Below are 20,231 nucleotides of genomic sequence, written 5' to 3'. Positions count from 1 at the left end.
ATGGAGTAAACAAAACAAAGTAAGTGGATGTGTGTGTCACGGTGTGTAAAATAGTTAAATTAATTCATAAATGGGAACAGCGCCATCTGTCTGTTACGTGATGGCATTTAACACGTGAAATAGGGACCGCCCACAGCAGAGATAATGAGACTATGCTGTGGGTAAGTCGCACGTTTTCAGCAGCTGGAGAATTAAATGTTAAATTGATTAAAAACACAACTAACTGCTTTATTGCTGATTTATTCTGCAATTAAGTGTTTGTGGAAGTGTTGATATGTGTTTGGCGTCGAATGTGGTGTTTTATATTGAGTTATTTTTAGTTTGTGTTACGAGGCCTAATTATAATTGATTGTGCATTGTCTTTGTTTTATGTAGAAGTTTCTTTTAATTCTCCATGCGGGTTCCCTTATTTCCTGTTCTCCATTGTGCAGGTATGTTGTAAGATGTGTTGTATTAATGTGTTTAATGTTTTAGCTAATTGTTTAAATTGAACTGTGTTCGCCGCTAGGTGGGGCTGTTTATCCTCCAATCCAATTTAATTCAATTAAATTAAGTTTTTCCCTTATTTCCTGTTCTCCATTGTGCAGCTCAACAGAAAGGACGGGCTGGGAAAGACCATCACATATACACCTACTGCCTTTTGTTGATGAGAAGACACACTAAACATAAACAAGGTAAGTGGATTTAGACACTTGCATGCCATCCTGCTGGTAACAACGAAAAAGCGCAGCAAGCAACATGAGGAGAGCCGTCACTACTAAAGAGATTTTGGATGAAATTATGCAGCCTGACCCCAGCAAGCTGCAGGATTCATCTCCTTCAGACAGCAGATCCAGATTTTGCAGCAATTGTAAAGAGACAATCTGCACTTGCATTGCCTGTGGTGAATTTACTTGTAAAAATCACTAAGTGATTTGCTGTAAGGAATGCTGGCAAAACTACACACACACACGCAAACACACAGATACTAGAAAATTGCGATAGAAAACTGAAATAAGAGAAATTAATGGAAAATTCCATAGGGAGAGGCGGAAGCTAAGTTTTATATCCACGGCTCTATATTTCATGGTTTCTTGGTGCCACCTAGTGGACAACAGTAAAAAACGCACATGTAACCTCTTACCAACAGGGGACACTACTAACTTTCAAAAATGCATGCATTTAAAATGTCATTATAATAGAAGTCTGGGGAAAAATCATAAATAATTTAAACTGATGCTGCAAAAAAACTAACCATTAATACAAGTCAGTTTTTGACACATCCAAGCCTGTGACAAATTCCTGACAAAAATCCAGTCCACAATTACTTTTTATATCAAATTTCAGTAATTTTGTGGGGGGTTTTTCCCCCATATCTGTGACGTCACTAGTTAAATTGGCAATTAAAAATAAAAAATTCTGGATTAAAAAAATTTTTTTTTGTAGTTTTGGTAAACTTAGTGGACTTTAAAAGCTCGGACACATTAGGATGTAATTTTGTACAGAGAAAACTGCTGACTAAGCAAAATGTTTACAATAATTTTTTTAAAAAGATTTTAAAGTTTATTTGAAAACGTGAAGTTTTCGGCAAAAGAAATCATCAGGTGGCTGAAAATGGCACGAAGGACAAATAAGGTGTAGAATTCCTTGTGTAGAATTAATATATAACCCTGGTGTATAGACCGTTCTTTTGAGCTCCATCAGAGAGGAACCGCAAGAGGGGCAGGTGATCACCAAGATCAAACCATGTGGTTGAAATGTTTCTCCAGTGAAAGTCAACATGTCCCTTTAAACTGTCACTTGAGTAAAATTACAAAATGATTTGCCTGCAAATGTACTGAAGTATCCAAACTACTGATTTATTATAACTATAATGTTCCTATTATCATTTTTATCACAAGATGTGATCACCACAAAGCATGAAAACGGTTCACGTTTCAATACAGACGATCTGTTAGTAGACAGTAGTGTGTGTAGATATGTGATATGGCCAAAAGTATTGGGACACTGACTTCCCCACCCATATGTGCTTCTTCTCCAAACTGTTGCAGGCACATGATTGTGCAGGACGTCTTCAGATGCAGCAGCATGAAAGCTTTCATTCATTTGTACTGAGACCCAAACCTGTTCCAGCATGGCACAAAGAGCACAAAGCTCCAGCTCCATGTAGATCTGCTTCACATGGATCTCCTGCTGTAGAGCTCCAATCGTGTTAAAAAACTTTAAAAAACATGTTTCATGCTGATTGCACCCCAGGCCTCCTCACCTCACCTACATCAGTACCTGACTTTACTAAAACCCTGTGACTGAATGAATTTCACACAAAATCCAGAGGAACATCATCTCAGAAGACTGGATCTTATTATTACAGCTAATGGAGGATTTTGGATATTCAAAGAGAAGCTCATAGCAATCTTATAGTCAGGTGTCCATAAACTTTTGGCCAAATACTTAAAATTTAAGTAACAAGTTGAGAGTGAAATCATTATATACTTCATTTAATTGGAAATAAAATTCTTATTTATTCACCGGATTATTAAATCTATACAGCCGAGATTCCACCTGCTTGAAAAGAAGCGGTTGTGCTTCCTCTGTAAAAGGGCGGTGATCAGGCAGATATCCATCTTGCCATGTGTGTCTAAAATTCTGGAAAACCTTGTCAGTAAACAACTAATCAGTTATCTTAATGTGAACGGGATTATCTCCGGGGCACAGTCTGGCTTCCAACTGGATAAATGAATTCCAATTTCATCCTTTAAAAATATTACAGTGGAACCCGGTTATGTCGCCGGCCTAGGGGACACCAAAACGCGATAACCGATGATCGAGACAGACGAAAACCAATATGGCGGCAATATATTAACGTGCTTGAAATTTTTTTATGTACATGATACGCGTTATTAAATGAATGTGCATGCACGTGTTTTTGGAGTTTTTTTTACACAACAGCGTTGCCGCGATTTGTTTGCTTGGTCATGCGGATCGAGGTAACCTGTAATGCGGATAAGGAGGCGGAAGCCGAAGTAAACGCAAACAAAGTTTATTTAGAAACTCAGGAGATAATCCACCAATACTTGTAGCAAAGCAGTAATATTCAGTGGTGCGCTCCGGGAGCGTGGTCCACAAAGTTCTGTGAAAGCAGAGACAGTTGGTGTAGAGAATCCACGGATCCGCGCTATGGAAAGCGCAGCGCTGGGCAGCAACGGGTGAACATGGAAAACAGCAGGATCGGGGTAACGATCATGCACAAACAATAACGGACAGCGAGTGTGTGGAGGTGAGGGGCTTAAATAGGAGATGGGATGAGTGAGTGAATAAGAATCAGGTGTGTGTGATCAGCATGAGTGCCACAAGCGCCGTGCGGGCGGGGCAGGCACGAGAGAAGAAGCAGGGTGCTTCGGGGAATAACCGATTAAAAAATGTTAAGACAAAGTGAGAATTTGGCGGTTCTGCTTCAAAAACGTCGACTTAATAGGGTTGGCGAGTTCACCGAGGTCGAGATAAGTGGGTTCCACTGTATATCATATTTGTTTACTGATATATGCAGTTGCTTCTCTACATAATTTTATTTTAAAATGTATTTATGTAATTGTTAAAATGTATTTTAAATATTTTGTATTTATTAATTCCCTAAGTGGTTATTCCACTTGTCAGGCTGCCATTGTAAATAAGAACCTGTTTTTAATGACTTGCCTGTAAAAATAAAGGTTAAACAAACTGTGTTTCCCCTCCCATCCCTCTGCTCAGGTGATCCACAAAGGCTGGCTCACCATCAACATCAGCTTCATGAAGGGAGGATCCAAGGAGTACTGGTTCGTCCTGACAGCTGAGTCTCTGTCCTGGTACAAGGATGAAGAGGTGAGGCTTTAAACTGTTTCCATAACAAATTAATTAAATTTCTAGGCGATATGCAGACTTAATTGTAATAGAAAGAAATGATAATAATATTAATACATTTTATTAATAGGCGCCTTTTATACCACTCAAGGACACTGTACAATTGATCATAAAATCAACCCAAACAACAAACATCAGCTGTTTATTTAAAGAAAACGTTAAGAAAAAAACAGTGACTGGCGGAGACTAAACACACTTGCAGTCTAATTTTTATTCCATTCTTCATTATTATTATTGGAACAAAAAAAAATATTTATTATTAAATTAAAAAATTTAGACAGAGGAACGAGCATGTCATGATATGGTATCCTGGCTAGTTACCAGATTCTCCCTATAGGTCATGATATGGTATCCCAGCGGGTTGCCAGATTATTGCCAATATCATGTTGTAGTATACAAGATGGTTGCAGTGGTGGTGCTGTGAGATTCCAGAGGGACACTGTGGCATTGCTACATTCCATGTGGTTGCTAGGGTGTAACCCTAAACCTTAACAAGTTCCTCCTGGTTGCTCCTCAGGTGAAGGACTTCATCCACTCTAAGCTGCTGGCCAAACTGTACTCTTCAGGAGACCAGAACAGTCTGATGGAGGAGTCGGCCGATCAGGCTCAGAGAAAGGACGAGATGCTTCGCCTCTCCAGGCTCTTCTCCACCTGCTCAAGGAGGTGATGACCGTCCTGGTTGTTTTAGAAACGTGAAGGAGCAGAAATATTAAAGTGCCGCTGCATCGCTTTCCTCATAGACTGAGGGGAAAAAAATCTGTTGCCTTCACACCGGAACAGAGTCTGACTTTTCTTTGTGTACTTTCCTTTTCTCTTTGATCTCTCTCTTTCTTTGCTTTTTTTTTTTCTCTTGGTGGAATGCTCTCTGCTCATCCTTTCTCCATCTTCTCTCTCTCCAGCCGAAGACCTCCTGGTGCTCCCACCCGGCCCACCATAATTCGCCCTGCTGAGCCCTCCCTTCTAGACTAGACCTACACTACATTTACACACACACACACACACACAAATTTCCTTATTAGCTTGTGTGTGTGTAGGCCGAGGGAGATGACTGAGCTCCAGTAGACACCTTCTCCATGGACCCTCAGCTGGAGAGGCAGGTGACAACAACCCGTAACCTGGTGGACTCCTACATCAGCATCGTCAAGAAGACCATCAGAGACCTGATGCCCAAGACCATCATGCACATCATGATAAACAGTGTAAGTGTGTGTGTGCATGGGCGGTGAAAATACGGATTGTGCCACAACTAAACAAGCTTGTGGTCTAATTTTTATTATTTTATTATTATTTTCATTATTGTTATTGGAACAAAAAATATTTATTAATTAAACATGCTGATGATCCGCTGTGGCGACCCCTAATGGGAGATTAATTTTTTTTCATCCACTCTAAGCTGCTGGCCTACCTGTACTCTTCAGGAGACCAGAAAAGTCTAATGGAGGAGTCGGCCGATCAGGCTCAGAGAAGGGACGAGATGCTTTGCGTGTACCATGCCCTGAAGGAGGCGCTCACCATCATCGGTGACATCAGCACCACCACCATCTCCGTGCCTGTCCCTCCGCCTGTTAATGACACCTGGGTCCAGGAAGACAGGTCGTTGTCCTCGTCTTTATTTAACATCTGTTTTTACAGATTTTTCTTTTTTTCTTTTTCAGCCCATAGATCTGACACACATCTCTGTCTGTCATTCACCGCCCCACCCCTCAGTGAAGGCCGGCCACCACAGCCCCGCCCCCTTACAGACCTCCAGCGGTGAGAGGTCCCACTCTGGGGCTGACCCCTCTAAACCCCTGCCCTGCTTTTGGTGCTCTGCCCATCCCATCCAGACCGGGACAGCCCATGAACGCCTTCAGGAACAGCAGCCAGGACCCATTCAGTGCACCACCTCAAGTGCCTTCTCGCATGCATCCCTCCCGTGGTGCCCAGGTAAATACCTGTGTGGGGGGGTGGGGGGAATTTCATTCTTTCCTTAAATTTTTGGGGCTTTTTTCCTACTTTTTCACTCGCTCTGCTATGACTTGAGCTCCAGTCAGAAGGCATCATGAGTGGATTGAAACACGCAGCATTTGTAAGGTAACCTTGACAACCTGAGATTGAGTTTCTGTATTTCTATTGAAATGCAACATTTTTTAAATTTCTGATGTGAGAACGTTGCGTTTTTTTGTCCCATGGTGACACAGGGACAGTGTCGGTACTCAATCTGGAATCTGGAAAACTCGAGTGTTGCCGTGTTAAGCGTACTTTCACGTCAGCTACAGCAGCACATTTTATTAATAATCTTCCCGAAATTACGATATTAGATAGATCTCCGTCAGACCCCGCAGAGCTCGACTGGGCCACTGAACATCTAGAAACAACGTTACGTTACACTCAAGATGATGTAGCTCCCCTTAAGACCAAAATGATCAGGGAGAAAAAAATTAGCACTGTGGTATAATGATCATACGCGCACCTTAAAACAGACCACTCGAAAATTAGAACGTAAATGGCGTCAAACAAAATTAACAGTATTTCAAATAGCATGAAAGAGCCTCCTAAATTATAGAAAATCTCTTGTGCTGATTTTTATTCAGCACGGTAGCAAAATTAACAGGGAATAAAAACACTGCACTCACATGCAGACCATCAATAGGTAGTAATGATTTCATAAACTTTTATAATAATAAAGTTGAAAACATCAGGCAAGAAATCCAGACGGTTAACAGATATGTGTAAACAGATAAATCCAGAGGTAATTAAACCTGTTTTAAAAATAAACTCTTCCATTAGCACTGGTTATGTACCTAAATCCTTCAAACTTGCATTTATCCACCCCCTTATTAAGAAACCTGACCTTGACCCATGTCAGTTGTCCAACTGCAGACCAATATCAAATCTCCCACTTGGCTCAGGTCTTATTTGACTGATCACTATCAGTTTGTTGATGTAAATGGTGAGTTCTCCACACTCTACGAGGTAAAGTTTGGTGTTCCTCAAGGATCTGTCTTAGGCCCACTGCTTTTTATATATGCTGCCTTTTGATGAAATCATTCATAAACATGGGATTCGCTTCCATTGCTATGCTGATGACACACAGCTGTATATTTCAGCAAAGCCAGTTGAGAGAGAGAGATCAGCTTAACAATGTTGAGGAGTGTGTGAAGGACATTAGACAGTGGATGCTTAATAACTTTCTTCTGCCCAACTCAGAAATGACGGAAGTACTTTTACAAGGACCACATGCAGCTAGAAGTAAACTTTCCAAATAAGCTTCAGTTAGTTCAGAATGCAGCAGCAAGAGTCCTCACTAGATCTAGAAAATATGAGCAGATCACCCCTGTTTTAATCAGTCTACACTGCTCCCAATTAAATCTCGCATTGATTATAAAATATTACTACTGACCTGTAAAGCACTTAACAGTCTCGCACCGCAGTATCTGAGTGAACTTCTGTACCAGTATGATCCTCCACGCCTACTTGGATCAAAAGGTGCTGGCTATCTGTTGGTTCCTCAAATAATGAAGACTACAGCAGGGGGCAGATCTTTTTCTTAAAAACTTCATGGACTTCATAATCTATAACTCACTATAACATATTTTTTTGAGAAATATCAACTTCGAATAATGTACAGTAAAGTGTCTTCTTTTTAAAGATAGTTTTAAATTGTGTACGTAGTTCACTACTTTTTTTTTATTTTTTTTTTTATATATATTTTTGATAAGGTTTCTGCTCAGTGGATGTTTAGCTCCCAACAGGAGACTGTTTTGTGATGTTTTATAAAATATTGTTATAAGTAGACTTTTTAAAGTTAAAGCTTCTTTTTGGTCTTGGTGCACCATCAACTGCTCTACTGTACCTTATGGAATACTGAGACTACTGCAAAGTGAGGTTCTTCAATCTGTCTATCTGTTACTCCCTCACCTCCACTGTGTCTCAGCTCCTCACCTCTGTCTAGATATGGTTCCACTTGTTGTGTTTTGTTAAAATATCCAAAATGCAATGGCACTACAGGAGTGGAAACGATATCCAAAAAAGATCTAAAAGCTCTTGGCTCTACATCTCGTTTATGATTGCTACCCAACTTATATATGGCCACTCGTCTAATATTCTCCGAATGTCCTTCACAATCGAGACTCTACCCAACAAATCAAACTTCTTCTGTAGAGTAAAGACACGCACTCTCACATATGTCTTTGTATAAATTCTCTCTCCAAAAATGTATTTAGGGTAAAATTATTTTGTATTAATTTATTCCCCACAGTATGTTCTCTTCATTTCATAGCATTTCTTTTTTTCTGCACTGCTTCCAGTACGTGTATGTAGATGTCCAATCAGATTTCAGCCTCTATGTGCTGCCATGTGAATCTAATCTGCCCAGGGCCTTCAGAATCAGTAGTGCTGGCCGATGGACCTTCAACGTAGTGTATATTAGCAACGGGTCTGTTTCTCCTCACAGGGCAGCTAGCTGGAGCAGAAAAGTGGATAAACATTTATTAAACACACTAAAACAATGTTTTTTACACATAAATATAAATAATAATAACAAAGGAATAAATCAAATTAAACTTAAAATATTTTGCTCTCCATAAAAATCTCTCCTGTCAAAATGATACAAGTTAGAAATATAAACATGCTGCGAAAAGAACCCCTGAACAAATCAATAAAAATGGTGCTTTTAAGTAAACGTTAAAATAACAACAAATCAAAACAATCAGATTTCTTTGCTCTTATGCCATTTTATAAAAAATAATCTTTAAACTTTAAATAAATTAAAATATTTTGCTCTCCATAAAAATATCTCCTGTTAAACACCAGACGTCTCACAGCTTCATCATGCAGCTCTTCAGAAACTCTCCCTCAGTAAATAACCTGCTGATGTGACTCTGATTTCTCCTCTGTTTTCACACCAGCTTCACTTTGTGATTTTGCTCTGGTGAAAAACGTCTGCTGAAATGTCAGATTCTTCTTTAACTCTTCTACTTTCTGTATCTTCTGCTCTGCATTCAGGTTTTAGCTTCTCCTGATGTTTTGACTCGTAGTTCCATCTTAGATTCAATTCCTTAATTACAGCCACATTCGCTCCACAGATAAGAAACACGTGTTTACCGGCAGTGTCAGTAAACATCTACTCAGAATCACATTGGTTTTGAAAGGCTCTGTTTTCAGAATCAACTTTTCTCTTCACCACTGTGAGGCGCTGTTTTCACAATAACTGTACAATAGAGTTAAATACATTAACGGAAGCTCGACTTGATTGACGCTGGAATGTTCCCAGGTAGTCTAGAGTTCAGTAAGACAGCTGAAGCGCTGCATTATGGGATCTGTCAGCGCTTCATATCGCTGGGAGATTAATAACAATAATAATAGATCTACAAAAATCATCTCGCGGGCCGGATATAATTGTTCGTCGGGCCGGATTTGACACTGAGTTTGACCCCTGATCTATGTGAAGACACTGATCATGTTAATGCTTTCTCACAATAATTATCAACAATAATTTAACAAGGTATGAAACAGCTATTTTTAGAAAAGGCTCACAAGTGACTCATGTGGCCCTTGAGGGCGACCTGGTGCCGTCGGGCACCACGTTGGTGACCCCTGCATTAATGCATCCGAGTCTGACTTTTTTATGCCTACGATGGCTGACGGAGGAAAAGAAATTGATTTGGTCACAGACATAATTAAAAAGTCCATTTTGAAGAAAAGCTAGACATGGTGAGGAGGTCCAACCCCGAAGCTAGCTAGCTTGTCTCAGTCTGGGAAAGGGTTTGTTCACCACTTCCAGAACAGTGAATACGAGCAGTACCACTGGATTACAGCCTCTGGGGGGCGCTGCACATTATGAGTCTGCATCTCTGGTGATTAGGTTTATTTTATTTATATTTTTATGTTTTTGTCATGTTATTAGACAAATATTGTTTCTAGATTATACTTGTCTACTGTAAAAGTACTACTTGTTATACTTATACATTTATCATCACCCCTACAACTTCCCGCTTCATGTTCATCACTCTATCAGAAACTCTCTTCACCTCCACTACACTTTTACTGTACTCTTCCTTCAGAATCCCCCTACACCATTTCTCTTTTCATCCACACCATGATAGAACAGTTTAAACACCTCCAATGTTCCTGCTCTTACTCCCTTTCCACTTGGTCTCCTGAACACACAACATATCTACCTTTCTCCTCTCCATCATATCAGCTCCCTCTCTCCCTTTACCCGTCATAGTGAGGTGAACTGTCGTCAATTTGCTGCACGAGCATCACAATATTCTCCCCAATTTCACCGACCACCTCCATTGTTCAAATCAATCTCCAAAATCGTCTATTACTGGCATTTCCCCTGTTGGCTGTCGACTGTGAGTGACGTCGATTTCAAATACAGACACGCCCAATAATATAGTCCCACCCCTGACAGTTGATTGATAGATTTCCGTGCAAGGCTTCAAAAATGCACCTGCAAATCGAATTGTGATTCCATGTGAGTTTTGGCAGCTACACACGATGCAGAAAACATGAAAAAGCAGACGTGGTAATTAATATTGATATTTAAATATTACATGGTCGTAACTCGTAAGACTCATGAACTTGTAAGCAGTCACTGTAATGCAAATGCAAACGGTAATGCAAGATTTGTAATTGTGTTTGTATTATAACACAATACATGCGTCCACACAGGAAAAAACACAATTACAAATCCAAATACAATTTACAGTTCCTTTTAAAAATGTCCTGAAATATCCTTCATAACTAGATGTGTTATAGTAGTTAATTCTTCTTTCTTTCTTTCTTTCTTTCTTTCTTTCTTTCTCTATCTCTTTCTGTTTCTTTCTTTCTATTTCTTTCTTTCTTTCTGTTTCTTTCTTTCTGTTTCTCTTTCTTTCTTTCTTTCTTTCTTTCTTTCTCTATCTCTTTCTGTTTCTTTCTTTCTATCTCTTTCTGTTTCTTTCTTTTTTTCTTTCTTTCTGTTTCTTTCTTTCTTTCTTTCTTTCTTTCTTTCTTTCTTTCTTTCTCTTCTAATTATCTTCTCTTTTCTCTTCCATTTTCTTTCTTGTTTTTTTTCTGTTCAAAGCTACTATCATGGATAATGAACTACCTGAAATCCAAGTGATGAACCTGGAACGACCTGAAACCTGAGAGACGCCACTGGTAGATATTACATTAATCTCTGTGTAACTGTTACGTCTCAGAATGTTTCCACTGGGAGTTTAAGTTAATAAAAAACTAAACAGCCACATTTTCCTGACTGCAACAAGTAAACGAGTGAATGTGTCACATCTCAGACTAATGAACTTGATGGTTATGTTTTCCCTGTTGAGTTGGGCATTGGGCTTGGTGTCAGTTTATGAAGGAAAAGCTTTACTTCATAACTCTTACTGCTGTCTGATATGAACTGTTGTATGAGACGTGTCCTCTTCTCTTACAGAAGAAGTGTGGAGTTTGGTTCATGATTTTCTGTCATTTCTTTGAGAGATTTGCATTCAATGGAATAAAAGGTAATGAAAGAGCTCAAATATCCAGTGGTTTATACGAAGCCATGTTATTTGTTGGACAGTAACAAGTAAGTTTAACTTAATGTATCTGTACTTTTTCCTTTTTCTCACGTCTATTCATTTGGTTCCCTGATAATGTCCACTGTTAAAAATCACTATACAAAAAATATAATAGAAAATGTAAAAGTAAAATGAAAGTAATTAATACTTTTCCCCTTTTTCCAGCAATAATATTTAGAGTAGCATTTATTTGTCACATTTACAGTACAGTGAAATTCTTTTCTTCACATACTGTATCCCAACTTGTTCAGAGCACAGAGTCAGCCATCATATTATCACCCCTGGAGCACAGAGGGTTAAGGGCCTTGCTCAAGGGCCCAAGAGTGGCTGTTTGGCAATACCAGGGCTTGGAGCCACAGCCTTCCCATGAGTAACTCAGAGCCTTCACCACTGAGCAACATCTTTCCAGTAATATCTAAGCAGTTTGTTTGAACATTTTTACTTAAATACAAGAATGTGACCACCACTTCAACCGCCACTTCATCCAGCGCAGTATTTCAAGTTCAAGTTTATTTTATAGTGCTTTTTACAATGGACATTCCCTCAAAGCAACTTTACAGAACTTAAGAATTAATGACAATGATGTGTGTTTCTTCCCTGATGAGCAGGAAAAACTCCCTTAGATGGTTTGAGGAAGAAACCTTGAGAGGAACCAGACTCAATAGAGGAACCAGACTCAATAGGGGAACCCACCCTCATCCTCGTTTCACATTTATGTTGTGCACATTCCATCAAATATTTTGGGCAAAGTTAACATTGTTGTTTTCTTTTTTATAAAGTGGTGCTCCTACTGTTCTTCTTAAATTACTTCCACTGGAACTCAAATATGTCCACAACAGTGTACCACACATTTTCTGCCTTCTTCTTCGTTACTCCCATAGTCGGAGAAAGTCCCATTTAACTTGATAAGTGTTAAACTCAGATGTTTATCTGCTCTATTCATAGCACCATCATTACTTTGATGACCTGCTTGTTCGTGGGTCATGTGCTACTGCTTCTGGGTGCATTTCCACATATAGGGGGCAGCAGTGTACACATGTGAGGATTTAGTTTGTGTGCATTCAGTAATAATTGAGTTCTCCGTTACCACGTGTGAGCGGTGCCTTTAGCATGTTTCCGTATTGTGTTTTATTGCAGTGGTCTGTCCATGCTTGGCCTCATCCTCATCACTTTTGGGACTGGAGGAATCAAGCCTTGTTTAACAGCGTTTGTTGGCGACCAATTTGAGGAAGAGCATGTGAGATACTCATGACATGTTTTCACTACGCTCACAACCCATTTGTTAGTTCGGTGGTCTGGTATCATTCTTCTTTCCCAAATCATACTGCTTTAGTTAATGTAGTGCTGCATCTTTGTGTTTCTCAGCAGAAGGAGAGAAAACGCTACTTGTTATTTATCTTTGTGTTTGGGAAACTTGCCAGTTTGTGTTCGACCTTCATCACACCATTTATCAGAGGTTAGTCCTATAATGCTGCAGATTTCTGTTGTGTAAAAGCCTTAAAAACCACACTATTGGTTTTCACTCATAATGTGCAGTTACATCCTGAACTACCTAAATGCAGGTTTTATCTTTACCACACAGAATACGTTCAGTGTTTTGGAGGTGACTGCTACGCACTGGCATTTGGAGTTGCTGCAGCATTGATGGTCGTAGCTTTGGGTACGTTTATTTCAGGTTCAGACAAAACTCAAAAGAGTTCATTACTTATGAAGGATTTGCTATTGCATGTAGTTTCTGACAGAGAGGCACTGAGGTGGATAAACAGGTCAACACAAGAATCACATTGTTAAAGCTTGTTTTAGCAGTCTGTTAAATGTAGTAAAGCATATACAGTATGTAGCTCTGATATAGGGGTTAATGACTGTCACTTTTCTAATGCTGAGTGTCTGCTGTGTGCCTAGGGCTTTTCATTGGTGGCACTAAATTATATATAAGGTTACCACAAGAAGAAAATGATTTAAAGAACATCTGCAAGTGTACTGGGGTAAGAAATATCTTTCACACAACAATGTAGCAGATTGATAGTGAAATTTTGAGACAGACAGACAGACAGACAGACAGACAGACAGAAGAATAAATCATCCCAATGGGGAATGTACAGAATGGCTATACAAGTCAAGTTAATGACTATTGTGTTAATCAGACTGCCATAATCAGATGTCTTAAAAGCAAAAGGACAAGCCCAGGACGGAATCACTGGCTAGATTGGGCTGAGGAAGAATATCCAGTATGGATATTTATAGATTCTACTGTTCACTCTAAATATACAGTGTTGTAACTATTTTGTGTGTCATGTGCCAACAGAGAGATTCCAATCAGAAGGTAAAACATCTGCGCTGGATACTTCTTCTTTTCTTCCCACTACCCATGTTCTGGGCCGTCTTTGAACAGAAGGTAGAAGATAATCATCTTACAAACAAACATCCTGCTTGTTTATTTACTTTATTTCCAAACTTTTCTTTCCAAACTGGTTTATAGTTTACTTATCTAATGCTTTTAAGTGATAATGAAAAAAGATGCACAGAATATGTCTTAATTTAAAACGAGGAATCACAGTGGAGCTGATCTGAAAAGGTCTTGTTTTGCATCAGGGATCATGGTGGACTCTGCAGGCCTCTCAGATGAACAGGCATTTTGTAAGTTGTCTTTCCTTTCATTAAATATGTTTTCCAAGAAAGTCAGTAGGAGTAAGACAGAGAAGATGTTGAGGTTTTCGTTGGGAGTGACGACGATGGACAGGATTAGAAATGAGTTTATTAGAGGGACAGCACATGTAGGACGTTTTAGAGACAAGGTGAGGGAGGTGAGATTGAGATGGTTTTGACAACCTATAGAGGTATTGATAGTGATCTAATTCATCTAGGCATAGTAGGAAAATACAAAAGTTACAGCTTCTCACTGTCGATCCAATTATCAGCTAATAAGCTCAATTTTAATATTTCCATAAACATTTGTGACATTTTGTTCATTATTTGGATTTTGACTTTGGGGAATGGACTTTCAGGCAACTACACCACGCACAAAGCTTTATTTAAAATTTTGCTTAAAATTGTTAGGTGAATTGTAGTTCTATCCATTATAATTTTTATTATTATTATTATTCTTTTTAATGTTTTTACAGGGTGAAGGCTTTGTATTAAATCCTGAATACATGCAGGTATCCATATGCACAAATCTTTCTTTGGTTTCGAGCACTTAAAGCATAGCGATATGATGATGTTATTAAGAAACATCAAAGTTTAATTAATTCTTGACGGTTTTATCTGCCATATTTTTTGTATGATTTTCTGATTATAATGGTAATTGAGATCCATTCATGTATTGTTTTTTCCTTCCCTGTTGTTAAGCTACTGAATGCTATATTGGTTCTGCTATTCATTTTTATTCTCAAGATGGGAAAAAAATGCTTCCCCCGGCGTTGTCAGATCAAGTAAGTAAAAACTATATAATCATGTGAAATTTTTAGTCCCAATACAATTTTAACAGCATTCAAAGGACACTTAATCACGTGTTTTGTTTTCTTTTATCATCTACTAAATTGAGAAACAGCATCAGTGTCAGTGATTAAGTGCAGCATCCATTCTATGGTTCTTGCACAGCAAAACGCACGTTCTTGATCTTCGCATGCATGAGATTATTTATTTATTGTAATCACTGTTATTTGTTTTAGTACTTTTTGGTAATTTCCCCCACACATTTCTTGTCATTTAACATGGTGGTATTATAAGTTTAAAATGCACTCTAGCAGGACACAAGGTCTAAATTCTTTCACATTTTATTTTAGTTGAACTCCAGTACATTTAAGTTTTGCAGTGCCTCAGTTTCAAAAACTGTAAAATTAATAATAAAACGTTATACTTGGTGCATCTCTCTCCTGTGCTCAGGCCTCTATGGAAGCTGTTTGTGGGATTAATATTCGCTGTTTTGGCTTCTATCGCTGTAGCTGTAGTGGAAATCCTTGTCATTGTACGTTGTCAGACATACTTTACTTATATCACTGTGTTACATATTTTTATGTGTGTCATACAACTTGTCAGTACTGAATGTGTTGTACTTTGAGTTGTATTTTCTGCCAAAGAAATCAGTTATGGAACCTGCACATGACAAGGAATGTCTGCTACAAGTCCTTAACCTTGTTAAAGTAGAGCCCGTGTCTGTAGAGTTGACAGGACACAATATTTTTCCTGACCGATTCCAGTCATTTAAGGTGAGTACAACAGGAACATTAATTTCATCACGCATGCATTCTCAAATCAAAACAAATCAATTTTTATTTGTCACATACACAAAAATACAGAGTACGACATGCAGTGAAGTGCTTTATACGGCATGAGGGAATAGAATGGGGGAAAAAAAATAAAACAAGAATAAAGAATTCAGATAAATATAGAGTATAAACTATGTAAGATATAAAATATATAGATATATATGAGGAAAAAGTGTATATACAAGGTATGTTTGATAGTAAACAGTAATTACATAAGGTGGTTTAAGTGATTGTACTTAAAGTGCACTGTGTGCGGTGTGGTGTGGTATAAAGTGCACTGTGTGCGGTGTGGTGTGGTATAAAGTGCACTGATGTGTGGTGTGTTATAAAGTGCACTGTGTGCGGTGTGGTGTGGTATAAAGTGACCGTGTGCGGTGTGGTGTGGTATAAAGTGCACTGTGCTGTTCGAATCCACAGTTAAAGTGACAGTCCAGAGATTAAAGTGTCGTAGTGCGAAAAGAAAAATATTTGCAGAAAAGTGTGATGATGGAGAGAGTGGGCCAGTTTTTAGATCCTGGGTGTTTCCTGGTTTAAACTCCGAATGGCCTGCGGGAAGAAGCTCCTCCTCATTCTCTCTGTGCTCGCTTTCAGGGAGCGGAAGCATTTCCCTGAACGCAACAGAGAAAAGAGTCCATTATTGGGATGGCTGAGGTCCTCCATAATCCTTCTGGCTCTGGTCTGGCACCGCATGTTGTAGATGTCCTGCAGGTTAGGGAGCTCTGTGTGGATGGTACGTTCAGCTGAACGCACCACCCTCTGGTGGGCTCGTCTGTCCTGCATGGTGCTGTTCCTGAACCAGGAAGTGATGCTACCTGTCAGACTGCTCTCAGTTGTGTGTAAAAAGTCTTTAGCACCTAAAAGGGAAGTTTAAAGTCCCTTATGCGTCTCAGATGGCACAGACGCTGCCAGGCTTCTTCACCAGGGTGTTGATGTGACAGTACCAAGACAGGTCCTGTGTGATGTGAATGCCTAGGTACCAGAAACTGTCCACTCTCTCCACTGGAGTCCCGTTGATGTTTAGCGGTTGGTATGACCGCTCCTGCTTCGTGCTGAAGTCCACTATCAACTCCTTAGTCTTGCTGACGTTCAGGAGAAGGTTGTTCTCCTGGCACCATTTCTCCAGGTTTTTAACCTCCTGTAGGTAGGCCGTCTCATCATTGTTGGAGATCAGGCCCACCACAACAGTGTCATCAGCAAACTTGATGATGGTGGTGGAGTTGGAAGTGGCCACACAGTCATAGGTGTACAGTGAGTACAGCAAGGGGGCTCATAACACAACCCTGGGGAGCTCCAGTGCTGAGGGTGAGGGTGGATGAAGTGTGTTTTCCCACCCGTAAGCCTTGTGCTCTGTCTGTCAGGAAGTTAGAGATCCATTGACACAGCAGCTGGCTGAGACCCAGGACCTCCAACTTAGAGGTGAGTGTGGAGGGAATTATGGTGTCAAATGCTGAAGTGTAGTCCACAAACAGCATCTTTGTATAATTCCTATTTCTGTAGTCCAGGTGGCTGATTGTAGTGTGGAGGAGATGTGCAATGGTGTCCTCAGTAGAACGGTTCTGACGGTACGATAACTGTAGAGGATCCAGTGTGTCTGGTAGTGATGCAGTGATAAAGTCTCTGACCAGTCTTTTGGAGTTCTTGATCACTACTGAGATCAGGTCTACAGGACGATAATCGTTAAAGCAGGCGGGCTGAGGTTTCTTCAGGACAGAAACAATGGTGGACTGTTTGAAGCATGAGGGGACAACAGACTGTTCCAGTGAGAGGTTAAATATCTCAGTGAACACCGGTGCTAGCTGGTCAGCGCAGGCTTTCAAAACCTGACCTGTGATGCCATCTGGTCCTGCTGCCTTCCTGTTATTCACTCTCTTGAATGCCCTCCTCACTTCATGCTCCGAGATGGTGAACGTGTTTACCTCTCCGGCTCTCTCGGCCTGCACACTGGTTGTGCCTCTAGCGCCACTAGCATGGTTAGCTGCAGCCTCGAAACGAGCGTAAAAGATGTTTAGCTCGTCTGCCAGAGGAGCGTCCACATTCCCCATTCTTGAAGATGGTATTCTGTAGTCCGTGATTGTTCTTAGTCCCTGCCATGTTGGAACTCTGACTCTAGTCTCTCCTGTAGCGCCGCTTTGCATCCTTCACCACTCTGCGAACACTGTAAGACGCAGCCTTGTATTCATCTATGTCCCCGGTGGCGAGCTCCGTGTTGTAGGCAGTGGAGTGGGATCTCAGAGCGTCACGGATGGTTTTCCATCCACGGTTTCTGAGGAAGATGGCGGCATGGTCTGATTTCCCAAATGGTGGACGTGATTGTGCTTTGTAGCTGTTCTTGAATGGTGTGTAACAGTGGTCCAGTGTCCTTTCGCCCCTGGTGTGGCAGGTGATGTGCTGATGAAAGTTCTGGAGTGCGCGCTTGAAGTTGGCACTGTTGAAATCTCCTACTACAATGAGCGCAGCCTCCCGATGCAGTGTTTGTTGAAGTGTTATTGTCTCGTGTAAGTCCCATACTGCAGTGTCTGTGTCCGCTTGAGGTGGAATATAAACGGCACTGACTATGACCGAGCTGAATTCCCGAGGTAGATAAAAGAGCCGATATTTGATTTTCAGTAGTTCCAGATTTAGTGTGCAGAAGCGTGAAAGAGGAACAATGCTCGCACTGTCGCACCAGTGGTTGTTTACCATCAGACACACTCCACCTCCTCTTGACTTTCCTGACTCCAGTGTTCTGTCTATGCGGTAAAGCGAGAAAAACTCGACCGGCTAGATGGCGTGGTCGGGTACCGCTGGGGTCAGCCATGTCTCGATGAAGCAGAGAAGGTTGCAGTCCTGAATGTCCCTCTGGAACTTGACCCTTGCCCTGAGGTCGTCAAGCTTGTTCTCCAGTGACTAGACAGTGGCTAACAGGATGCTAGGTAAGGTAGCGCGGTGTGCGCATGCCCTCAGCCTGTTCCTGATGCCGGCTCGTTTCCCTCGCGGACGCCGGTACGAGTCGTGTCCTTTGTTCTTCCTCAGGATCTCGCTCTGCCAGCATGGGTCCGGGTTTAAAAATGGTGAAGCGGTGAGTGGATTGTACACCAATAAATATGAGTGGCTCTGTCATATCTAATGATGTCCATCTTGTGTAGATGGAACTGTAACTACTTAAATAAAAGTATAAAATAAACAAAAAAAGAGAAAACGTAGCCGGAGAAGTCGTGACGGCAGCTGACCTCACCGGCGCCATCTTGGAGCTAGTACTATCTGTCTGTCTATCTGACTGTCAATAAAATGTTTTAGATTAATTGTAAAATGCATTTTAGTAAACACTAAAGCAAATAATGACATTTTTGTTGTCAGGATCCGGTGGAATACACTCGACTTCCACTCGGCGATGCCCATCGAGTCTTGCCAGTCAGTGTCTCTCAATCTGGAGTGACTCACCAGTGCAAACTTAATGCCAGTGAGAGCACTGCCTATAGCCTGATCTTGTTCGGAAAGGACAGTGTTATCAAATGTAAACTGGTGAGTTTAAAAGTTTTCTCAAATTCTTTGACAAATAAGAACACATTTAACCTTCCTCTTGTCTTAGGGTCAGCACCGACCCGTTTTTAGGTTTAAGTGCACAGAAGTACCACGTAGATTTTTTTATTGCATCCATTTTTTATTTAAACAGTTTTTATTTTAACAAACAAACAAAAAATCTCTCTAACTAAATTATAAAATTCTCTGATTAAAATGATGACCTTTGTGTTGTTAGGGTCGGTTTCGACCCAGTTATAATATAACATTTTAAAACAATAATTAGTACCAAAACTGAAATCATAGACACACTGTCAGCTCACTGACACAGTCAGCCAACAGCTCACTGACAGCCAGCTCCTCTCCTATCACTGTAAGCTTTACTTAGGGGCTTCTCTCTTTGCCTGGTTCTCACCTTCCCAGAACAAACAAAACAAACAAACAAAAATGGACATGTCCAGACATGTAAAACAACAATTCAGTTTAGAGTTGGTGACTTGCAGAGTGCATATCTCCAGTTTGCAGCATGCAAAAAATGAGAAGATTTACAACAAGCCAAGCTCTCGAAAATGAGGCAGAGGACACAGAGCAGCATCGCGATACAGATGAGCAGGTTTCTGAACAGGAAAAAAAGGGAGATTATCAACCAGAAGACACAGACACATCTGATGAGTCTGATGAGGTCACCGTGCTAAAGCTGCTTCCACTCATTCTGAAACAATAAAATCCAAAAGTGGTAACATCTGATGGAGCTCAGTACCTCCTGAATTACATGGCAGGGTAACTGCTGCAAATGTCCTCAAAATGACCCCTGGGATCACTAGGTTTGCGGTGATGAGAGTAAGTGACATCAAGACATGTTTTGATCTAAAAAAAAAAAAAAAACAGCTATGCATGGAATCTACAGATTTACACAGGTAAACCTGTGAGTGGCATTCCTGAGAAAAAAACAAGGAAAATGTGTAGTCCTCAATATGACTACTGGACTAAGGGGTCACAATATCATGTGGGGCAATTTTTTTTTTTTACCAGCTATGACCTTGGACAAGAACTT

The 20,231-nt window shown here is 40.4% G+C and overlaps 1 protein-coding gene across 11 annotated transcripts in view; it reads left to right on the top strand.

Moving 5' to 3' along the window:
- Positions 1-20,231, top strand: part of LOC124376094 (solute carrier family 15 member 2-like) — a 30,593-nt gene continuing 10,362 nt past the window's right edge. The window contains exons 1-22 of one of the 11 annotated variants that reach the window (XM_046835007.1): positions 3-19; positions 376-431; positions 588-674; positions 3,727-3,837; positions 4,394-4,539; positions 4,776-5,075; positions 5,270-5,469; positions 5,584-5,802; positions 10,931-11,007; positions 11,285-11,354; positions 12,357-12,449; positions 12,549-12,648; positions 12,777-12,867; positions 12,994-13,071; positions 13,314-13,396; positions 13,717-13,806; positions 14,004-14,048; positions 14,534-14,569; positions 14,760-14,842; positions 15,297-15,378; positions 15,491-15,619; positions 19,016-19,180. In XM_046835007.1, coding sequence (XP_046690963.1) covers positions 12,373-12,449; positions 12,549-12,648; positions 12,777-12,867; positions 12,994-13,071; positions 13,314-13,396; positions 13,717-13,806; positions 14,004-14,048; positions 14,534-14,569; positions 14,760-14,842; positions 15,297-15,378; positions 15,491-15,619; positions 19,016-19,180 — 1,059 coding nt within the window. In that variant the 5' untranslated portion in view covers positions 3-19; positions 376-431; positions 588-674; ... (6 more) ...; positions 11,285-11,354; positions 12,357-12,372. Of the gene's footprint in view, positions 20-134; positions 162-375; positions 432-587; positions 675-3,726; positions 3,838-4,393; positions 4,540-4,775; positions 5,076-5,269; positions 5,470-5,531; positions 5,803-10,930; positions 11,008-11,284; positions 12,450-12,548; positions 12,649-12,776; positions 12,868-12,993; positions 13,072-13,313; positions 13,397-13,716; positions 13,807-14,003; positions 14,049-14,533; positions 14,570-14,759; positions 14,843-15,296; positions 15,379-15,490; positions 15,620-19,015; positions 19,181-20,231 lie in introns of those variants that run through there. The other 10 variants (XR_006923773.1, XM_046835002.1, XM_046835003.1 and 7 more) reach the window with 10 other exon arrangements.

This window comes from Silurus meridionalis, chromosome 22, assembly GCF_014805685.1.
Source record: "Silurus meridionalis isolate SWU-2019-XX chromosome 22, ASM1480568v1, whole genome shotgun sequence".
Taxonomy (NCBI): Eukaryota; Metazoa; Chordata; class Actinopteri; order Siluriformes; family Siluridae; genus Silurus; species Silurus meridionalis.
Note: the sequence above shows the minus strand (reverse complement) of the source record. Positions and strands in the feature narration are given on the sequence as shown.